The 21,516-nt window shown below is 36.9% G+C and overlaps 2 protein-coding genes across 2 annotated transcripts; both read left to right on the top strand.

Annotated features, from left to right (window-relative positions):
• Positions 1-3,758: 3,758 nt before the first annotated feature.
• Positions 3,759-5,135, top strand: LOC120131193 (AT-hook motif nuclear-localized protein 22-like). Its single transcript, XM_039148240.1, has one exon. The coding sequence runs from the start codon at positions 4,059-4,061 to the stop codon at positions 4,953-4,955; it is 897 nt and encodes a 298-aa protein (XP_039004171.1). The 5' UTR covers positions 3,759-4,058; the 3' UTR covers positions 4,956-5,135.
• A 1,972-nt stretch (positions 5,136-7,107) lies between these two features.
• On the top strand, positions 7,108-15,693 carry LOC120131111 (4-hydroxy-tetrahydrodipicolinate synthase, chloroplastic). Its single transcript, XM_039148191.1, has 2 exons — positions 7,108-7,191; positions 14,658-15,693. Exons 1-2 carry the CDS (start codon positions 7,166-7,168, stop codon positions 15,583-15,585), a joined length of 954 nt encoding a protein of 317 aa, XP_039004122.1. The 5' UTR covers positions 7,108-7,165; the 3' UTR covers positions 15,586-15,693.
• Positions 15,694-21,516: the final 5,823 nt, after the last annotated feature.

Below are 21,516 nucleotides of genomic sequence, written 5' to 3'. Positions count from 1 at the left end.
CTGGGTCACAAACTCTAATACTTGTCATATGTATCTTTTTCATTTTATGGTATGAGACTAATCTTTTATTCACTCGTAAGTAAGTAATTAGGCTTATGAGTTTGAGTTTAAATTTGATGGTTAGTTTTATGATCTAAAGATTATAGTATTAAATTTGATAAGGTTAACCAATTAAATATGTTGTACAAATAGAAATAAAGTTTTAACTAAATATTACATTTTAAATTTAAACTTAAACAAATATATAATGTGAATTGTGAAAAATGATTTATTCATAGGACTTTTCATATGAAAATGATTGCTCAAAGAAAGAATCAAATAATCAATGGGTTAGAAATGGAACATAAAAAAGATAAGGCCAGGAATTATGAAAATGAATGTGGAAAGAAGGCGTTGACATAATTCTACAACATTATCACTTGCACCATAGTGATTGAATTAATTAATGAAAGAGGTCATACCAAGCAGATGAAGAGATGAGCATAATGATTCCAAAACTATAGTTATCAATCAAATGGAAAACCTCAGTTTGGTCCGCTGTTAAAAAATTCCCCCACTGCTCGATGTGGTGTGTTTTTGATTAATTAACTAAAAAGAAATGCAAAAGCTTTCTATTGGCATGGCCTTCCCGTGGAGGAGCAACCCCACTTTGGCCATTAAAGCAGCTTCTTAGAGAGGGATAACATGCAACCACGAAATGCTCGGTTCAAACCAATAGGCGTCCCCGTCCCTCACATGGAATCGAAACCCTTAAAATTACCTTTCCAAAATAAATAAATAAAGAATTCTCCACGTTGAGGTGGTCCACTTTCTTGATGGACTAGCTTTGCTAAAACAATTTTTAATCTGGACAAGATAATGGGGTCTTGATTTGTTGAAAAAAAGGTGGTTAGATTACAATATTGTTTATTAAAATATTAGTGTTTGCCTCTCTACATTTGGAGAATTTTCTCTCCAACCCTGCGCCAGATATACCGCCACTGTGGAGAATTACTACAGTGCCATATCACATCTTGCTCGGTACTGTAGCTCGCGTTATATGTGTTTTTTTAAATTAAAATATATTAAATTATAAGATAGATAAAAATATATTGAAATTAGATAAATAATCATACTAATTTTTTTTGTAACTTTTCTGATTTTTTTTTGTATTTTTTTTAAAATTCAAGTAGATTAAATTGCAAGATAGATAAAAATACATTGAAATTAGATAAATAAACATACTAATTTTTTTTGTATTTTTTTTGTATTTTTTTAAATTTTTCTGATTTTTTTTAAATTCAAATAGATTAAATTGTAAGATAAAAATATATAATTATGTAATTTATATTTTTTGCATTATTATTATGAATTATAATTTTCTTATTTATTTGTATTTTCACAATATTATTTATGAATGTTTTATTTATGATTTTTATATTGATATTTATTAGAAATGTGTATGTTTTATTTTATATTTGTAAAATTAATATTATAATAGTTAAATATTGTGAATAAAGTAGAGTTGATAGTAATGTAGAGATAACACTGGAGATGAATTAATGTTTCATCTTTAGAGTAGAGATAGAAATGTTGTAGAGTAGAGATGAGGACTAGAGATGGCCTAAGCTACAACATTTTTCTAAGCATTAATTCATCTCATAGATGACATATATTTAATTATGGACAAGTTGATATAAAATAATTGTATATATGGAGGTGAGCCATCGTTTTCATTCCAAGACAACCTAATTGATACCGTCACGTTGTATTAGGTAGACATTACAACCAAGTATTTTTGGATGAAAAAATTTGACATGAAAACATGGATGAAGTAACATTAAAGCGGACAGGGTCGATTGGAAGAGAAAGATGGAGACCTCGACAGTGGCATAAGGATAGTGAAACGCACCATTTAGCAGTAGCTATAAATACAGACTTGTGTTCTTATTGGAGCTGAATAAGCGGAACCAGCATTGCTGATATTGGGAGTGAGGCTGAGGCAGGCATTGTCAGCGCCACCCACGCTCTACATCTATCACATTCACGCCCACACGCCCTGGTTTCTCATTCAACACACACCACTGCACCATTGTCGATGCAGTCAAATCTCTTTGTCGGTTTTTTTAAATGCTTTCTTCGTCCTTACTCCTTCAAAACACAGTTTCCTTCCCTCATCCGTTTTTATTATAAAATCAAGGATTAATAAATTACTTTCTTGCACAAATTAAGTGGACTCGGAGTAAAATAATTGTTGTTATTCCTTGAGTATCCGGGTTCGAACACCTTAGATGTTAAGATTGTGAGTATTCAATGTCGAAAAGATCTATTCGAAAATGTCAAATTTGAATTATCAGTGCAATAAGTATAAAAGTGTTCTAAATTCTGTGTTAGAATTGAATTAGCATTTGATGTTTAAACTAATGATACAACTACACGTAGAACTTAACTAATTTTAAACACTACATTTAGAGAGGAAGTGAAATGGAATAATTACATAATATATGCATGAATCCAATGATGAAAAGTTTTCAGATTAGATGAAGTAATGTGGAAGCAAAAGACTTCACTTGGGATGCAAGGCTACAGTACAGTGCTTTCCTTGCACCAAGGGACAGTGTAACTGTGAGATTGAATTAAAAGCCAAGGAGAAGGCAGAGAATATTGGTGATGGAGGGAAATTAATGGGAATATTCCGCACAGTGGAAGGATTGGGCTTAGCAGCATGAGTTGTCACCTAGCTTACGTGAAACCATGGGTAGAAAGGAACAGATTGCAGGAAAAGATAGGAATAGAGGAATGAAGAAGAGAGATTCATTCATTCCTAGAAACGATAGTCCCCCGCTCTGACTTTGATGACCCATTTTTCATTTTTATTCCTATTTCCCATGACTCACATGCACCACTCCATTCCATTAATGCCCTCTTTCCCCATTGCCTAACGCCACACTTTGTATTGTAACGCTAGCTAAGCTAGATATCTCAACTAACTTTTCATTTTCCCAACCACAATAACGTTAACGCCTCTTTCAGTCTTCACACACACTCACACTTTTCTGACCTGTCCTCCTATTAAAATACACATTAATAAACAACAATTCCAGCGCAGTCTTTCATTTTTATAAACAAGTCAAGACTATTATTATGTATAAAACAATCTTCGAAACCTTTACAGTCCACCCGGGTTTTGCCATGCTTCTCCTAGTTTTATTCCTTTGCTTACTGCAAGCTTGTGTTTCCACCCGTTTATTTTAGATAATGTATGGATGGGTGAAACAAAGGATCCCGTGAAAGAGACCTTATGATGGAACAAACATTCTCTACTTTATAAGAGCCTGCAGAGCAGTCCGGTCTTGTCACCATCAAAGGAATTGTTTCGAGTAGAAAGTACGCATCTTTTTGGGACTTGAAAGATACAATTTTTAGTACCATTTGCTGTTAAGATTGTGAAAGGGGAGAAGGGACTTGGGCAAGTAAATGAACAACTTAAACTGCAGGGCTTTTAATTCTCATGTAAAGACAGACAATTTGAAAGAGGAAAAAGGAGAGTGAACGTGGGGTGTTGTTGGGACCCCATGGTGGGGGAGAGGGACAAAAGAGAGAAAAAGGAGACCCCACGCACCCCCCAAGCGCACGCTGTCCAAACCAACACTAGATCCATATTTTTACTATGCCTTGACCTAACTCTAAACCCAACAACATTGCTCCCAAATAAACTCAAACCCATAAACTCTCCCCTTCCACCATTTTTGCCTATTTTCTTACCTCGTTCCTTTCTCTCTCATTTCCTCCCAAACCCTTAGCCTACAACCTATCTTCATACAAGAGATACACAGATCTCAACTTACATGAAGAGTACTGGAGAGAAGAAACATGGGTTGTTTGAGCTTTTTCAGCTGAAAATTTGGTGGCAGATGCTTCAAACCCCTTTTCTTCCACTTTCTTGTTGAAACCTACAGACATTCAATCCTTAGAAGTCCTTTCTTTTTTCTCTTTCTTGATCAAAATTCAGTCGGTTCTTGTATGTGTTTAGCTAATTGTTTAAGTAGTGTTTGAGCTTTGAAGGGAAGAAAAAAGAAATGGACCCAGTAACAGCTCACGGACGCCCTCTTCCTCCTTTCCTCACACGAGATCTTCATCTAAATCCGCACCAACAATTTCAGCATAACCACCACCAACAACAGTTACAACATCATAACTCTGAGGACGAGCAAAACCGTGGCCAGAAACGGGATCGAGAGGAAACGGCCACCACAACCGACACGAGTGAAGGTAAAGAACTCGCTGTAGTCCCCGGAGCCGAAGGTGTAATCTCGAGAAGACCACGCGGTAGGCCTGCGGGTTCCAAGAACAAGCCTAAGCCACCGATCATCATAACCCGGGACAGTGCCAATGCCCTCCGATCTCACGTTTTGGAAATTGCCACCGGCTGTGATATTGTGGAGAGTGTTTCGACTTTCGCTAGGCGAAGGCAAAGAGGGGTTTGCATTTTAAGTGGGAGCGGAACCGTAACGAATGTAACCTTAAGGCAACCAGGAGCTCCAGGTGCGGTCGTCACTTTACATGGAAGATTCGAAATTTTATCACTATCTGGGTCTTTTTTACCTCCTCCAGCACCACCGGCTGCATCAGCGCTGACCATATACTTAGCCGGCGGTCAAGGTCAGGTTGTTGGAGGAACCGTGGTGGGTCAACTCATCGCTTCAGGGCCCGTGGTGATTATGGCAGCTTCTTTCGGTAATGCAGCGTACGAAAGACTTCCATTGGAGGAAGAAGAACCACCTGCGGCGCCGGTTCCTGGAAGTGGACCCTTAGGGTCACCCGGAAGCATGGTTAGTCAGGCGCAGCAGCAACAACAACAACAACTATTGCAAGATCCCAATGGATCCTTTGCTCAAGGGTTGCCACCGAATCTTCTCAATTCAGTTCAATTGCCAAATGAGGCCTACTGGGGCACAGGCCGTCCTCCTTATTAACAAACAAAACAGAAACTTTCGGGGTTTTTTCCCTTCTCTTGTTAGTTTGACCTTTTGATAACCTTTTCCATTCTTCTTCTTTTATAAGATAGTCAATGTTTTAATTTTAAGTACGATGAGCATGGGATTCAGCTGGCTTTGATTTGAAGAAGGATGTACAAATTTCATGGATTTCACTTTGATGTGTGTTTTTTCTATAATTATCATCACTTGAATAGTATTTTATTAGAAAATATCCTTTTTCATTTCTCCTCATTATAGTAGCTTAAGGTTAAAGACGCAGCAGAAGATGGCTGCCATTCCTTTTCAGCTTGTCTCAGCCTCGTTTTAATTAAGAAAAGAAATAGAACTCAAGGTTCTTTTTTTTCGTACAATACTTTCAAGTTTCAGATTCTTTCGCACGATCCAGATCCTTAACAAAAGCAGTATACTTTAAGGGATTTTTATTTTTATAATTTGATGTAAATGAAGATACATGGGTTCTTTTATTTAAGGTAGTGTCAGTTTGAAGGTTGGTCGGCAAATAATGACTTGAAGAAAGCAAGGTGATGGGAGGTTATGGGCATTTTCTTTTCGGTTTTCTGACTTGTTAGGGTTCATTATGGAATCAGAGATGAACACTGGGTACTGGCTCACACGTGCGCTGCTCTGTAAATAGCATAAAAGAGGAGAGCACCTTTCCGAGGTAGCCATTTCCCATACACTTCCATGTAAGGCAACATCCTATCGGATAAGGATATGTATTTTAGTATAACCATATTTCAAAAAAAAAACCATACAAATAATATCAAATCATGAAAGGCTTATTACAAAATTATCCGATTTTAGATTCGGTATCCAGATTACTAATACGATGGGGATGATTCAAATTCAAGAGTGATGATTTGAATAATGTAGCCTTGCATAATTGTTTCACATTTCATAATTTGATTTGCAAAGTTTGGTGATGATCAACTACCTGATATAAAATTAAAGTCACAACTTATAGGCTTTTCCACAACATGAAGGTAATAATTGGGTGGACCGCTAATAATGTAGTATGAGATAATGTCACTTCATTCTTCTTCTTCATCATTAACATCGATCCCTTCATTCTTTGGGGGAAAAAAGGTACTTCAATGATTATTACCAAATAAAAATAAAAGTAAGGTTTCGCCCTTTTGCGGTAGATATCTCATGCAACTTAAAGCGTAGATAATTTTCACTTTTATGGATCGTCCACCCCCTACTATTACTATCTATATGCATATAAATATAAAGTGTACATAATGTTAAGGTTATACATGTGCTTTATACAATGTTGAAATGATTAAACATTTAATGATATATGATATTATAAATGGAGTAAATGAAAACCAGATATAGTATCAAATTTACAAAAAATAACGTGTCATCCTTGGAACTGGCTAAATTGTTGAGCTTCATATATCAAAATATTAACACCTTTGGGCAGCTCAATCGTATATTGATTGAGGCCCATTATGTTTGGGTCTAACATATTCACAATTTAGGCTTTTTTGGCCCATTAGGGCTGGCGGTTTAATTGTTTAGCCTAATACCGTACAAAGCAAATTATTTAGAGATATACGGTATTTACTATAATAACGAGTTTTAGAAAAATATTATTTAAACTTTTCAATTCGATGTGATAAAATCTAATAAAAAATATATTTTATTAAAATTCGTCAGATCGACATGATAAATTAAATAAAAATTATTATTTGGACAAACTATTATGTGAGCATGATAAATTATTTCTATACTGTAGCATTTATCATAGATGATGAAATAATTAACCCGCCTACGCTAATGAAACCCCCCCCATAATTTTGAAGAGCTATGGCGCTTGCTTGAGAGACTCTACGTTACAGTTTCCGATTCCCAGTCACACCGATAATCGCAAGAGGTTGTTAACATTCTTTATTTAGGATAAGATATTGTTCTTTTTCTTAATCGTGGTAGCTGTTAAATTAGTATGTTAATTTCTTAATCAACGTTATTTGTTGGTTGATTTGGTCTATAGTGAAAGATTTTGGTTTGTTTGATTTAGTGCTTGATGGGTGTTATCGTGAAGCAAAGTTAGTCTCAGTTGGAATTTTTTCTATTTGCATAGTTGATCTGCTTATCATCTTGTTTACTTGATTTATAGCTGGAGAAACGTAAAATGGAGATCCCCACAAGCAGCAGTGATACCTAATTTTCATCTCCCTATGCGTAGTCTTGAGGTTAAAAATAGGTAACTAATAAACTTCCCACTGTTTGAATCTGGTTGATGTTCCACTGTATGAAATGTGTTGTTAATTTGCTCATAGTTTCTCCATTTTCATGATAAGTACTGCATTTATACCTGTGTGTTGGAAATAAAACACTCACACAAACAACTTTTATTGAAACTCAAACAAATATTACAAGAGCACTCTCACTCAAAAACAAGAACTACAACTCACTCTTATAGGACTTTACTTCTTCACTCACTTAGAAACTCTAAATTTTTCTTGATGCTTAAAACTAAAATGGGGAGGGGTATTTATACTACTCAAGAATAATCCTACACCACACAAATAAACTAATTTAAACCATTACAAATTCAACAAATACCTAACTTTCACCTAACTAAATTGATGTAAGCAATGACATCATTATTTAAATGATGTAAGCAATGACATCTTTACTTAAATGATGTAAGCAATGACATCAATTTAGTTTGGGTTTGGGTTTAGGCTCCCATAATGGATCAAGTTTATGATCCAACACCCCCTTTAAACTTGATCTTGTGACCCCTAGTAAGTTCCTTAATCTTATGAAGTCTTCACTTTTCAGTGGCTTGGTAAAAATATTGGCAACTTGATCATGTGACTTCACGTATTCAACTTCCACATCATTTCTTGCAACACACTCCCTTATATAGTGGTAGTGAATGTCGATGTGCTTGCTTCGATCATGGAATACTGGATTCTTTGATAAGGCAACGGCTGATTTGTTATCGACACAAACCTTGGTAGGCTTTTCTTGTATCAAACTTATCTCCTTCAGTAGATTTCTAAGCCAAATTGCATGACAAACACATGAGGTAGCAGCAACATATTCCGCTTCACAAGTGGACAATGTGACAATCGGTTGTTTCTTTGACATCCATGTGAACGCAATATCTCCCATGAAAAATATGAATCCAGTAGTGCTCCTTCGATTATCTATGTCTCCACCCCAATCACTGTCGCTATATCCAACAAGCTTGTAATCATTAGAAACTGAATAGAACAAGCCAAAGTCAATTGTACCTTTCAGATAGCGAAGAATTCTCTTTGCGGCTTTAAAATGGGTGATTGTTGGAGATTCCATGTAACGACTAACCAATCCAACTACGTGAAGAATATCGAGTCTCGTGCAAGTTAGATAGTATAGACTTCCTACCAAACTTTTGAAGAATGTTGGATCTACACTTTCGCCTTCTTCATGTTTGGTCATCTTGATCCCGTATTCTGCCGGTGTGCTTATTATCTTACAGTTCTGCATCTTGAACTTCTTCAGTATCTCCTTTGCATAGCTTTCATGTGAAATGAAAATTCCATCATTTTGTTGCTTAACTTCAATGCCAAGGTAGTACGATATGAGCCCCATGTCTGTCATCTTGAATTCTTTCATCATCACATCCTTGAATTCATTAAACATGTTTGGGTTGCTTCCGGTGAAGATCAAATCGTCCACATATAGACATACGATCAAAATATCTTCATCTTTGATCTTGATATATAGAGCATGCTCGTAGGGACATTTGTTGAAGTCATTCTCTTAGAAGTACTTGTCGATTCGGCTATTCAATGCCCTTGGTGTTTGTTTTAGCCCGTAAAGAGCCTTCCTCAACTTCAACACCTTGTCTTCGTGCCCTTTGACTTCATAGCCTGATGGTTGCTGAATATAAACTTCCTCTTCAAGAACTCCATTTAGGAAGGTGGACTTTACATCCATCTGTTGTATCTTCCACTTGTTTTGAGCTGCCAAAGAAATGATTAGTCTGATAGTCTCCAATCGAGCAACAGGAGCAAATACCTCATCATAGTCAATTCCAGCCTTTTGACTATAGCCTTTAGCAACTACTCTCGCCTTGTGCCTTTCAATCTCTCCTTTGGCATTTTGTTTTGTTTTGTACACCCATTTGACACCTATCGCCTTATGTCCCTTGGGATGTGATGTAAGTTCTCATGTGTCATTCTTCTCGATGGCCTTGATTTCTTCATCCATCGCATCTCTCCATTTCTTTTCTTGAACTGTTTCTTGAAAGCTCACTGGTTCACAATCGGCAAACAGACAAAATAATGTAAGATTATCTTGTCGTTCAGTTACCTCATAGAGATCTTGTAACACCCTCAACCCGTATCCGACCCGGATACAAGTCTGAGGTGTCACATTGACTTTTCAAACTTTAATCTTTTAACGAAAACCAATGAAATTTAAAACTTTCATTAAAATAACATTGTCACTGTACACGAGTTAACCAAAACAAGACAAAACTAATCAGAGCATTTGTAACTACCACTTTTCTTACATGCCAACACACTACATACAACAAAATACCTACTGTGACTTTACTTCTGATCTGACCGCTGAGTAGAGATAGGTTGATCTGCAAATTCCTATTCTTGATTCTCCTGCTCTTCGAAACCTACGTGTAAAAACACTTACACGCTAAGTCATAGACTTAGTGAGGCATAATTACATAATAAATAATTACAAAAATATAAACAGGTCGTCTACTATCCAAACACAATTATACTATCATCCCATCATGTATTATACCACATATGAGCCAATATAAATCATAATAATACCATATTAAGATACAATTATATACATCCTCGTTATGTCTTATTTAAGCCCATACACACTATTGAGAACCTAAGGTATACGAGTATTATGAGGTTGTGCACACGTATGCTGCCACCACAGCTCAATGAATATTCCGAAAGACTTATCCAGAGGTCATAAAGATCCTCGGTAACTATCCAGAGGTCATAAAGATCCTCGGTAACTATCCAGAGGTCATAAAGATCCTCGGTAACTATCCAGAGGTCATAAAGATCCTCGGTAACTATCCAGAGGTCATAAAGATCCTCGGTAACTATCCAGAGGTCATAAAGATCCTCGGTAACTATCCAGAGGTCATAAAGATCCTCGGTAACTACCCAGAGGTCATAAAGATCCTCGGTAACTATCCAGATGTCATAAAGATCCTCGGTAACTATCCAGAGGTCATAAAGATCCTCGGTAACTATCCATATGTTCCTTAGAACATAGATATACTGTCCATATGTCTCGAAAGACATAGGTAGTTCTTCGACTCTTGGCATATCAACTATACTTACAGTTCTCATAACTCATATCATGGTATTGTCTTTTACCTTATTACATATTCATACATCATATCACATTTTTCTTTTTCTATAGCTCTTTATCACATGTTCATATGATCATCTTATTACCTATACCTTTTCATATAACCATTACATACATACATACATACATGTCATCATTTATGTTTTTATCATACTCCTATAGTATTATCCTTCATCTCTTTTATCTCTTGTTCATTTTTCATCCAATAACTTATATAAATGTATATTTATCACGTATACTAGTTCCTAGTTCCCATCACACTAGCATATTTTCATATAATTCATGTCACCCCTCATATGATTTCATATTCATATTCTATATATTTCATATTCTTTCTTATGCCCTTTTCATATTTCTTATTTCATATTCTTATGAAATCATATTGATCATTTTAACTATTTCACATATTTAACACATTTATCTACCTATTTACACAACTCATATCATATATATATATACTTTAACATGTCAATACATATGCTCATTCATACATATAAACCATAACAGACACGGCACACACACTTCATATACCTAATATAGATATCTCGTAACTCATTCATATATAAGCTCTAATCTGGAAAATAGACTTACCACAATCTGCATAGTATATCCCATAATGTATATGGTATGAATTCATATCATATTTAATAATATTGAATGAATCATGTATCAAGATATTAAATCTAGACTTATCGAAATTCTAAAACTGAATATACTAACATAATCATGTTATTCACATGCACTCACCTTAGCCTTGTTTGAATTGAATCAATTCTAACCCTTCGATTACTTTGAAGCAAAGTCACGTTCAATATCTACATAAGCATAATTTTCAAGATGATTATCAGATGCCTAAGTCTTGAAATTAACCTCTAATAGCCTACCAATTTAAGGGATTAATAGTTTAGTTTCTCTTCTTTCTTCTTCTTCTTTTTCATTATGGGGGAATCGGTTCTCCCCCTGGGGGTATCGATTCCCCTCTAGCATTCTAGAAATTCATATTCGTTTGAGGGGGGATCGATTCCCCTTGAATGGGTACCGATTCCCCTAGCCCAGAAATCCCATTTTGAGCTCGAAAATCACCTTATTTCAGCTCAAACCTTCCTATTTCACTTCCTTTAATACTCCTAACTTTAATACACATACTTAAACTTATTTCGATTCCATAATCACTTCTTTAACTTCAAAGCTAGTCATTCCTATGTAATTGCAAAAATTATACTAGTTTTGCAACATGTTCAAATTCATATTCTAACACTTCCTATCCCTTAATTAACTTGATGACAAGTCAAATTCAACTTCCAATTCTCAATATAAACTTTATTTCGATATTTCATTCAAAAACTTCAAATCTTTAAATCCTCATAAACTCTTCATTTTGTTGTTTTAAAGCAAATTAATCTTTCCTTAATCTTACTTAGCATCTAATAATCAAAGCTAAACTTAAATTTCAGCACATAATCAACTCAAGAGAAAACTCACCTTTGCTTGGCTTCACACGTGAAGAAGAAGAAGAAAAAGAAGGGAACTCTGGAAACCTCTAAACTTTGTTTCCTTCCTTCCATGTGTATCTATATATACCATATATTATTATTATATTTTTCTTTTCTTTACAAATGACCATACTATCCTTTCATTCCTCATTCTTTTCAATTTGATCTTACCCCTCATTTCTCATATAAGTCTTTAAACCACTCAATTATTCTAATTTAAATCACCAAATTTTGAAACCTTACAATTTAATCACTAACCCGGTATTGAGGATGTTACAGATCTCTAAGGCTTCTTGTGCGTTGCACAACTCTTTCACTTTGACTCCCACTTGACGATGACGAAGGTGATGAGTCTCCTTGAGTGGTTGATGTTGGTGAAGTGGGTGGAGTTGCAAGCTCTTGTTGAGATTCATCTAGTTGTTCCCTCATTGTCTGCTCATCTTCTTCAAACTGAGGAAAGAAATTGAAGTCATCCGTATGAGAGTTAAAATCTCATTCTCCTTCTTCGTTGAAGACCACATCTCGACTAATCACAAACTTCTTATTGTTTGGATTGTACAACTTGTAGCCCTTCGAATTAGCATCATAGTCGATGAAGATAAAACTTTCGCTTTTAGCATCAAGCTTCGTTCTTCTTTCGTCTGGTACGTGAACATGGGCTATACTTCCAAAGGTTCTCAGATGGGAAATGTCAGACTTTCTTTCACTCCATGCTTCTTGCGGTGTCTTTCCCCATACACTTCTTGTTGGAGATCAGTTTGTCAAGTAGACTGCACACGCTACTGCCTCCGCCCAAAATTCCTTGGGTAGTTTCTTGCTTTTGAGCATGCTTCGTGTCATGTCGAGGATTGTTATGTTCTTTCTTTCTACCACACCATTTTGCTGGGGGGATCTAGGAACTGTCATTGGTCGATGAATTCCATTTGCTTCATAGAACTCTTGAAAATCCCTAGAAGTAAATTATCCACCTCGTCTATGACCTCTACCTCTGCCTTAGCCACGTTGGTTTCTATCATTGCGTTGGCTCTCATGCATATCCTTGAGTTGCAGCTTGAGGTGTTGCTCAGTAAACTCATGCTTCTTCTTATGCTTCTCTTCGTATCCTTGCAATGATCCTTGGAGCTGCTCGATCCTCATTTCTTCCAAGTCTTTAGTTTCTTCAATCGTCACGACGATGTGCTCAAATTTGGGATCCAACGAACGGAGTATCTTCTCTATTATCCTCACATCTTCTAACTTTTCACCATTTCTTTTTAATTGATTAGAAACAACTACTACTCTTGAGAAATAATCTGAAATAGACTCAGATGCTTCATGTGTAAGGATTCGAATTCACCTCTTAATGTTTGGAGACGAACCTTGTTCACTTGCTCAGATCCTTTGTAAGAGGTTTGCAGCTTCTCCCATGCTTCCTTGCTAGAGCTTGCACTTGAAATCTTTTCAAAACCATCATCATCTAATGCTTGGTAGATGAGGTAGAGACTCTTCTTGTCTCTCTTTCTTGAATCCTTCAAAGTTGTCTTTTGATCTGGTATAAGAGTAGCAAAAACAACATCATCCATAATCTCGTTATAGCCTTTCTCTATGATATCCCACACATCTTGTGATCCAAGAAGTGCCTTTATTTTGATACTCCAATTATCGTAGTTGTTGTTGTTGAGTGTCGGAACTTGGAATGGTGCCATACCATTTGCCATATCTCTCAATATAATGAGATTTTGTAAAATCCGATTGCACGGATGAATCCGGAACACCGAAAAAACCTTGGGAGGGACTTTGACAACTCGGTCAAGGGCTCTAACTCGGCTGACTCGGATCAACTCGGTGAGTCAACTGGATTTTCTGGCAGCAGTCTTTCGGCGGTGCGTCAGAACTCAGATTGAGAAAATTCTGGCGGCGTCAGATTCCTCTCGTCGAGACCTTCGATCTTTCCAACTCGCTCTAATACCACTTTGCTGGAAATAAAACACTCACACAAACAACTTTTATTGAAACTCAAACAAATATTACAAGAGTACTCTCACTCAAAAACAAGAACTACAACTCACTCTTATAGGACTTTGCTTCTTCACTCACTTAGAAGCTCTTAATTTTTCTTGATGCTTAAAACTAAAATGGGGAGAGGTATTTATACTACTCAAGAATAATCCTACACCATACAAATAAACTAATTTAAACCATTACAAATACAACAAATACCTAACTCTCACCTAACTAAATTGATATAAGCAATGACATCATTATTTAAATGATGTAAGCAATGACATCTTTACTTAAATGATGTAAGCAATGACATCAATTTAGTTTGGGTTTGGGTTTAGGCTCCCATAATAGATCAAGTTTATGATCCAACACTGTGTTCCTTCTTGAAATGTCAATGTTTGCCATGTTTTCGTATCTGTTTGTTTTCTTTTCTTAAGCTGCTATAATCCATATGTTTTGGATGTGTCATTGACATTGTTCTGTTATTCAAATCTGTATTACGTGCCTTGAAATAAACATAACCGAATTACTTGGTATTGACTCGTGCATAATTTCAATTAGAATAATCTTTTAATACTTATTATAGTCTTATGTTTGAAGTTGGTACTTGTCTAATGCTCCATTCATGGAGAATGCCTAAGATCTAGTGGTTCTGTGATGATGGTGCTATGGTGTATGTATATTCACTGTGTCATAAACTTGTGGTGAATGTTAATATTTTAGTGTCTTAATCGATGGAGAGATGGTTTGTCTGTAGCTTTAGATTTGTTGGAAATGAAGCTTCTTTTGTAAGAATCACTGTTGTTGATGATTTTACCTGCCTTGTGTTTTGCAGGACATCGACAGAAGATATAAAAGCTCTTAGACTGATAACAGCCATCAAAACCCCATATCTACCTGATGGAAGGTTTGATCTTGAAGCATATGATGACTTGGTGAATATGCAGATTGAAAATGGTACTGAAGGGGTAATTGTTGGCGGCACAACTGGTGAGGGCCAGCTGATGAGCTGGGATGAACACATAATGCTTATTGGTCATACTGTCAACTGTTTTGGTGGATCAGTTAAGGTAATTGGTAAAAAGGGAAGCAACTCAACCAGGGAAGCGATTCATGCTACAGAACAAGGTTTTGCTGTTGGAATGCATGCTGCTCTTCACATCAATCCTTATTATGGCAAAACTTCTCTTGAAGGCTTAGTTTCTCACTTTGATAGCGTTCTGCCAATGGGCCCTACGATCATATACAATGTGCCATCACGAACTGGACAAGATATTCCTCCACGTGTTGTCAACACTGTAGCACAGAGTCCTAACTTGGCTGGTATCAAGGAATGTGTTGGAAATGACCGCATTAAGCAATATACAGGCAATGGAATTGTAGTGTGGAGTGGGAACGACAATCAGTGCCATGATGCTAGGTTGAGCCATGGGGCTACCGGGGTAATTTCTGTTACAAGCAATTTGATTCCAGGCTTGATGCGTGAACTCATGTTCAGTGGGAAAACCCTTTCACTTAACGCAAAGCTCTTACCTCTGATCGAGTGGCTCTTTCAGGAGCCTAACCCCATTGGCCTTAACACAGCCCTTGCCCAGCTGGGGGTTGTGAGGCCAGTTTTCAGGTTACCATATGTACCTCTTCCACTGGCAAAGAGAGTAGAATTTGTTAATCTGGTCAAGGAAATTGGGCGGGAGAACTTTGTTGGAAAAAAAGATGTTAAGGTGCTCGATGACAACGACTTCATCTTGGTTGGGCGATATTAGATTATTGTCGATGTTCAGGACTCAGCAGCTGGTGTCTGGATTTCGACATTGCAATTTTACATTTTCGTTTATAGAACCACAGATAAAGTCTACCCGGTTGTTTATAAATAAAAAAACACATGGTACTGATATGTTTATGGATATCTGAGTATTTGCCTATTTAGACTGGTTTGCTTTGCACTTCTTAGAAATGGTTGTTCTTTGATTTCCACGGAAAGGTGTCCGTTCCTTTGCGTTTCTGTTCCAGGCTCCAGCTTCAATAATACTAAACATTTAATTAAATTCTCCATGGATCTGCTAAATTCTACATTAAACTTCTTTGTTCTATCGCCACTATTCATCAATTGATACACGAATAAAACTCGAAACATTATTCCCAACTCGAATCTATAAAAAGAGCATAATATTACACAACATGGTACACGTTATTGATAACGATGGAGCTTGCAGGTTATCCATTTTAGAAGTGATTTTGAGGAGTAGAGAACTTGTTTTGCAGCAGAGTCAAGAGGGTTCGATTCTCCTGGTGAAGGAGAAGAGCTTTGTTCCTCAGTGCCTCATTCTGTTTTAGGATGCTTTGGTTCTCCATGTACAGTTTCAAGTTCTTCCTTTCCATATGATCCGTTTTAACCTTGTTTGTTTTCCCTCCCTTCCTTAACCTTCTCCACCTGTTTGACACTTCTGTTAAATTTACGACCAAACACAGCAAAGGAAACAAAACATGAACAAATCTTAAACCTGTGAGTCTTGGAACACGAATGTTATGTCTTTTGAAAGGAGGGTTTCGACGCAAGGAGTTGCCTGAAGGCTTCATGCACATCTTAGGATTGAGAGTAGAACAGTGTTTGCTTTGCACTGGAAAAAATGCCAAAGCCTTGAGAGGGTTTGGACTTGGAAGAGATTATATATACTGCTGGGTTATGTTTGTGTTTGTCTCCGAAAGTGTTATATAATTGAATTGCGGAGTGGATAGAGAGAGAGAGAGGCTTTTCATGGTAATGATGACAAAAGAAATAATGATTACCAGGGGCAGCGATGGATGGATGATGGAAGAATTGAGGAGCACAAGGCAGAAGATCAATTAGAAGTTTTTTCGTTTTTAGATATTTAGTTAATTGAAATGTGGAAGAGACTTTAAAGCCAAAGGGAGGTGTTGGCTGGCTGACAAGCTTCAAGTTGTGTTGGGGCACACAGAAAACGACTATTCCCTACACACCTGCATTAACCCTTTCCCCCTGGGTTTCTTAATATATCTTCAGCCTTTGGCGCTTCCATTTACTGCCAAAATTTACCAATGACTAGGAGTTGGGTTTATATTTAGGGTTTGGAGTTGGGAAACATGTTGATGTTCCTACTACAGAGTTTGGTGAAAAACTGTAAAGCCGACACTCCTCATTATTATTCCTTCAGCGTCTATGATTTGCCAAAGTAGAAACAAATGTAAATCCAACACAACTCCACTTCCTTTGGACCTTATTAATCATACTTGTCGACACATATACTTCATGATTGTTCTGTTAAGTTTTGATGGGATTGATGATTCTTGATGCTTTTGACCCTCTTTCTCCTATGCTTATCATCAACTTAGCCAATGAGTTAGGGGTACTTACCTCTAAACCAATTTTGTAAATAAAAAATAGTAGTAACATTCTGAAATATTGAATTGTAGTTGAATAATCATGGAAGGCACGTGCAAGTCACGTGTCTACCTACGAAAGGGTGGAGAAAAGTCCAAAAGCAATGAGTGTAGGGTTGGAGGGACTAGCTAGGAAGGGGGGGAATAGTCAATGTGGTTTGGTTCTTTTGCCCTTATTTCTTTCATGCAATTGAGTACCCCTTAGCTCATGCTCATTTAATTTGGAAAATGAAACCTCCCCTTTTGGACTTTCTGCACCCAAACAAAAAACAAAGCCAGACCCTTCATTTGAGACTCCTATCTTCATCGTCAAGGTAAAAGGAATGTCAATTTGGGATCATTACGAGGGTTAATGGGTGGGTGGGTGGTTGATTTTGGTCCAGTTTCATCTTGCCCACTTCACTCACATGGTCCTTTGAAATAACAAATCTTTTTACAAGTTACCCGGACTGTAAAAAAAACCCTAATCATGTCATTTTGAAGAATAAATGGTCGAAGAAATTGATGGCCACCAAAACCAAATACTACCATAGTCTAGGCTTCATTCATTATTGTATTAGTTACTAAGACAAGTACTCAAATATGGGCACCGAATAATTAGTCAAAAATATGGGCACCGAAAAAATGACTGGTTTTTTGTTGATTTTTGGTGATAAGGATAATCTCAATTTTAGACATTGTAATTTAGGGTATTTACAAATTAGTCCTTAAGCTTCAACTATAAATACCCTAGTTCATTTAGCTTCAAAACCATCCCAAAGCATTCTAGCTTTCTTCCAATACTAGAGATAATTTAGAGAGTTTCTTGAGAGTTGTTTTCTCCTTTTTATCAAGAGAGAATTATCATTGTTTTTTCTTTGGTCGATCGAGAGAAGTTGTAATTCCTATTTTCTCATAGTGAAATTCTTCTACCGTTGCCCTTGGTTTTTACCCTATATTATTTAGGGGTTTTCCAGGTAAAATTTATGTCATCTTTTATCTTCATTTTTATTTTCTTAAATTATCAGTTGCGATTTTGCTCTATTCGATAGCCGTCTTCCGCAACAATTGGTATCCGAGCCAGATTTGAGTGTGTAATATCTGCTTATTGTCTTTGTGGTTGCCACCAAAAGGTGGATCCTCCAACATAAGAAAGTAAGAAGGTATTACCCATTCTTTGAAGGTTCCAAAGAACTATTCACGATAGTGAAATACTGGGAGCTATCTGTAATAGAAGTTATGACAACAAAATTTGAATTGAAAAATTCAATGGGAGAAATTTCTCTTTGTGGAAATTGAAGATGAAGGCTATCCTGAGGAAAGACGATTGTCTAGCAGCTATCAGTGAAAGGCCGGTAGATTTCACATATGAGAACAAATGGATTGAATGGACGGGAATGTTATGGCAAACTTTCATCTAGCATTAGTAGATGAAGTATTATCAAGCATCGAGGAAAAGAAGACAACTAAGGAGATATGGGATCATCTCACCAAACTGTACGAGGCCACATCGCTGCACAATAAAATTTTCCTTAAGAGAAAATTGTACACTCTCCGTATGCCAGAATCTACTTCAGTGATAGAGCATTTAAATACACTGAACACTTTATTTTCTCAGCTTACATCCTTAAGCTGTAAAATAGGAGAACAATAACGTGCTGAACTTCTACTTCAAAGTCTACCGGATTCGTATGATCAACTCATCATCAACTTGAAAAACAGTAATGTCATCAGTCTAGTCTTCGATGACGTTGCAGCTGCTGTTCTACAAGAATAAAATCGGTGCAAGAACAAGGAAAACAGACAAGTAAATCTACAACAAGCAGAAGCGTTGACAACGATGAGAGGGAGATCAACAGAACGTGGCCAAAGCAACAGTCACAAACATGGTAGATCGAAGTCGAGGAGCAAGAAGAATTTGTTACAACTGTGGAAAGAAGGGTCACTTGAAGAAGGATTGTTGGAGTCTAAATAAAAATTCCAATCCACAAGGCAATACCGCAAACACTTCAGATGATGGAGATGTTCTATGCTGTGAAACGTCAACCACCGTGGAAGGCAGAAAAAGATTTACATATATATGACTCATTGATTCGGGAGCAACATATCACATGACCTCAAGAAGATAATGGTTACATCATTATGAACCTGTCTCAGGAGGATCTGTGTATAGTTGGAATGATCATGCCTTAGAGATAGTTGGCGTTGGAACCATCAAATTGAAGATGTATGATGAAACAATTAAAGTTGTTCGAGATGTGCGGCACGTGAAAGGCCTGAAGAAAAATTTATTATCCTATGGATTGTTGGATAATAATGCAAGTAAGATTGAAACACAGAATGGAATCATGAAGGTGTTCCGTGGAGTGCTTGTGGTGCTGAAAGGCGAAAAGATAGCAGCAAAATTGTACATGTTGAAGGGGAAGACTTTGCTAGAAGCAGAAGCCTCTGTTGCCTCATGTAGTTCAGATTCTACAATGCTATGGCATCAGAAATTTGGACACATGTCAGAACAAGGAATGAAAGTCCTTGTGGAGCAAAAACTACTTTCAGGCTTAACAAAGGTAACATTTCCTTTGTGTGAGCATTGCATAACAAGTTAGCAGCGTCGGTTGAAATTCAACACATCAAATTCTAGAGGCAAATGTGTTCTAGAATTGGTTCACTCTGATGTATGGCAAGCACCAGTTACATCCCTAGGCTGAGCAAAATACTTTGTCTCATTTATTGATGACTACTCCAGGAGATGTTGAGTGTACCTATTAAGAAGAAGTCAGATGTGTTTTCAACTTTCAAAAACTTCAAAGCGCTGGTGGAACTGGATTCTGGAAATAAGATCAAGTGTTTCAGACCAGATAATGGAGGAGAATACACAAGTAAAGAATTTGATGACTTTTGCAGGAAAGAAGGCATCAAAAGACAGTTCACAGTGGCGAACACTCCTCAACAAAATGGAGTGGCAGAGCGGATGAACATAACCTTGTTAGAAATAACAAGAGCAATGTTGAGGGATGCAGGCCTAGAAAAATTATTTTGGGCAGAAGCAGTCAATACCGCCTGTTATTTGGTGAATCGAGCTCCATCAACTGCAATAGAGCTGAAGACACCAATGGAGATGTGGACTAGTAAACCAGCTGATTATTCAAACCTCCATGTATTTGGAAGTATTGTGTACGTGATGTACAACTCCCAAGAAATTTCAAATATGGATCCAAAATCCAGGAAATACAAATTCTTGGGGTATGTTGATGGAGTAAATGGGTATCGTTTGTGGGATCCCACTGCCCGCAAAGTGATCATTAGCAGGGATGTTATCTTTGTAGAAGATAAACTACAAGCAAAGAAGACGATGATAGCACTGAAAAGTCAGAGACTACACAAATACATGTGGAAAATGAGCTTGAACAAGGAGATTCTTCTGAAGCAGAATCAGCATATGATGAACAAGAACCAGAGAGTTCTGAAGCTCCAACAACTCGTCAATCAGATCGTGTGAGAAGACGTCCCAATTGGCACTCAGATTATGTTATAGAAGGAAATGTTGCATACTGCCTTTTAACAGAGGATGGAGTTGAAACATTTTGATATTTCGATATAACAAATTAAGTTAAATGGATTTTAAGATTTTCCAAATGATTTTCTAAGTATATTCGATATAACTATTCGAATATCAAAACATTACTCCAAATATTTCAAAAATCATTTTTAATCCTTACTTAAGTGTAAAATTAAGTTTTAATCATAAAACAATTTCAAAATAATCTTACAAAGTATTTCGAACCAATTCAAAGCCAAAAATTACAGATTGCTCAGAGGGAACCGATTCCCCCCATAGGAATAACCGATTCCCCCCTAAATGGTTTTGGCCCCGAGATTTCCAGAATGCTCGAAGGGAACCGATTCCCCCATAGGAGGAACCGATTCCCCCCTAAACAGTTTTACTCCGAGAATTCCAGTATGCTCGGAGGGAACCAATCCCCCCCAAGGGGTACCGATTCCCCCTTGTACAACGGTCGAAATATTTGAATTTTACACTTAGGAACCGATTCCCTTCAAGGGGGAACCGATTCCCCCCACGCTCCAAGCTGTTTTATTAATGTTTTCACACTAAACGGCTATAATATCTTCTCTAATCATCCCCAACGTTCAGAAGTGATCCAGGTGTATTTAAGCAAGCTTAGAAGGCCATTGATCAACAACAAGAAACATCAATCAACTAGAATCAAGAGAGAATCAAAGAGAAAGCATCAAACCTCAAGTTTGAGTATTTCAAGCCTATTTTTCATCCAATATTCATTTGCTTTCAAGAACACTTT

Source organism: Hibiscus syriacus, unplaced genomic scaffold (genome assembly GCF_006381635.1).
Source record: "Hibiscus syriacus cultivar Baekdansim isolate YM2019G1 unplaced genomic scaffold, ASM638163v2 tig00110549_pilon, whole genome shotgun sequence".
In the NCBI taxonomy this organism is placed as follows: Eukaryota; Viridiplantae; Streptophyta; class Magnoliopsida; order Malvales; family Malvaceae; genus Hibiscus; species Hibiscus syriacus.
Note: the sequence above shows the minus strand (reverse complement) of the source record. Positions and strands in the feature narration are given on the sequence as shown.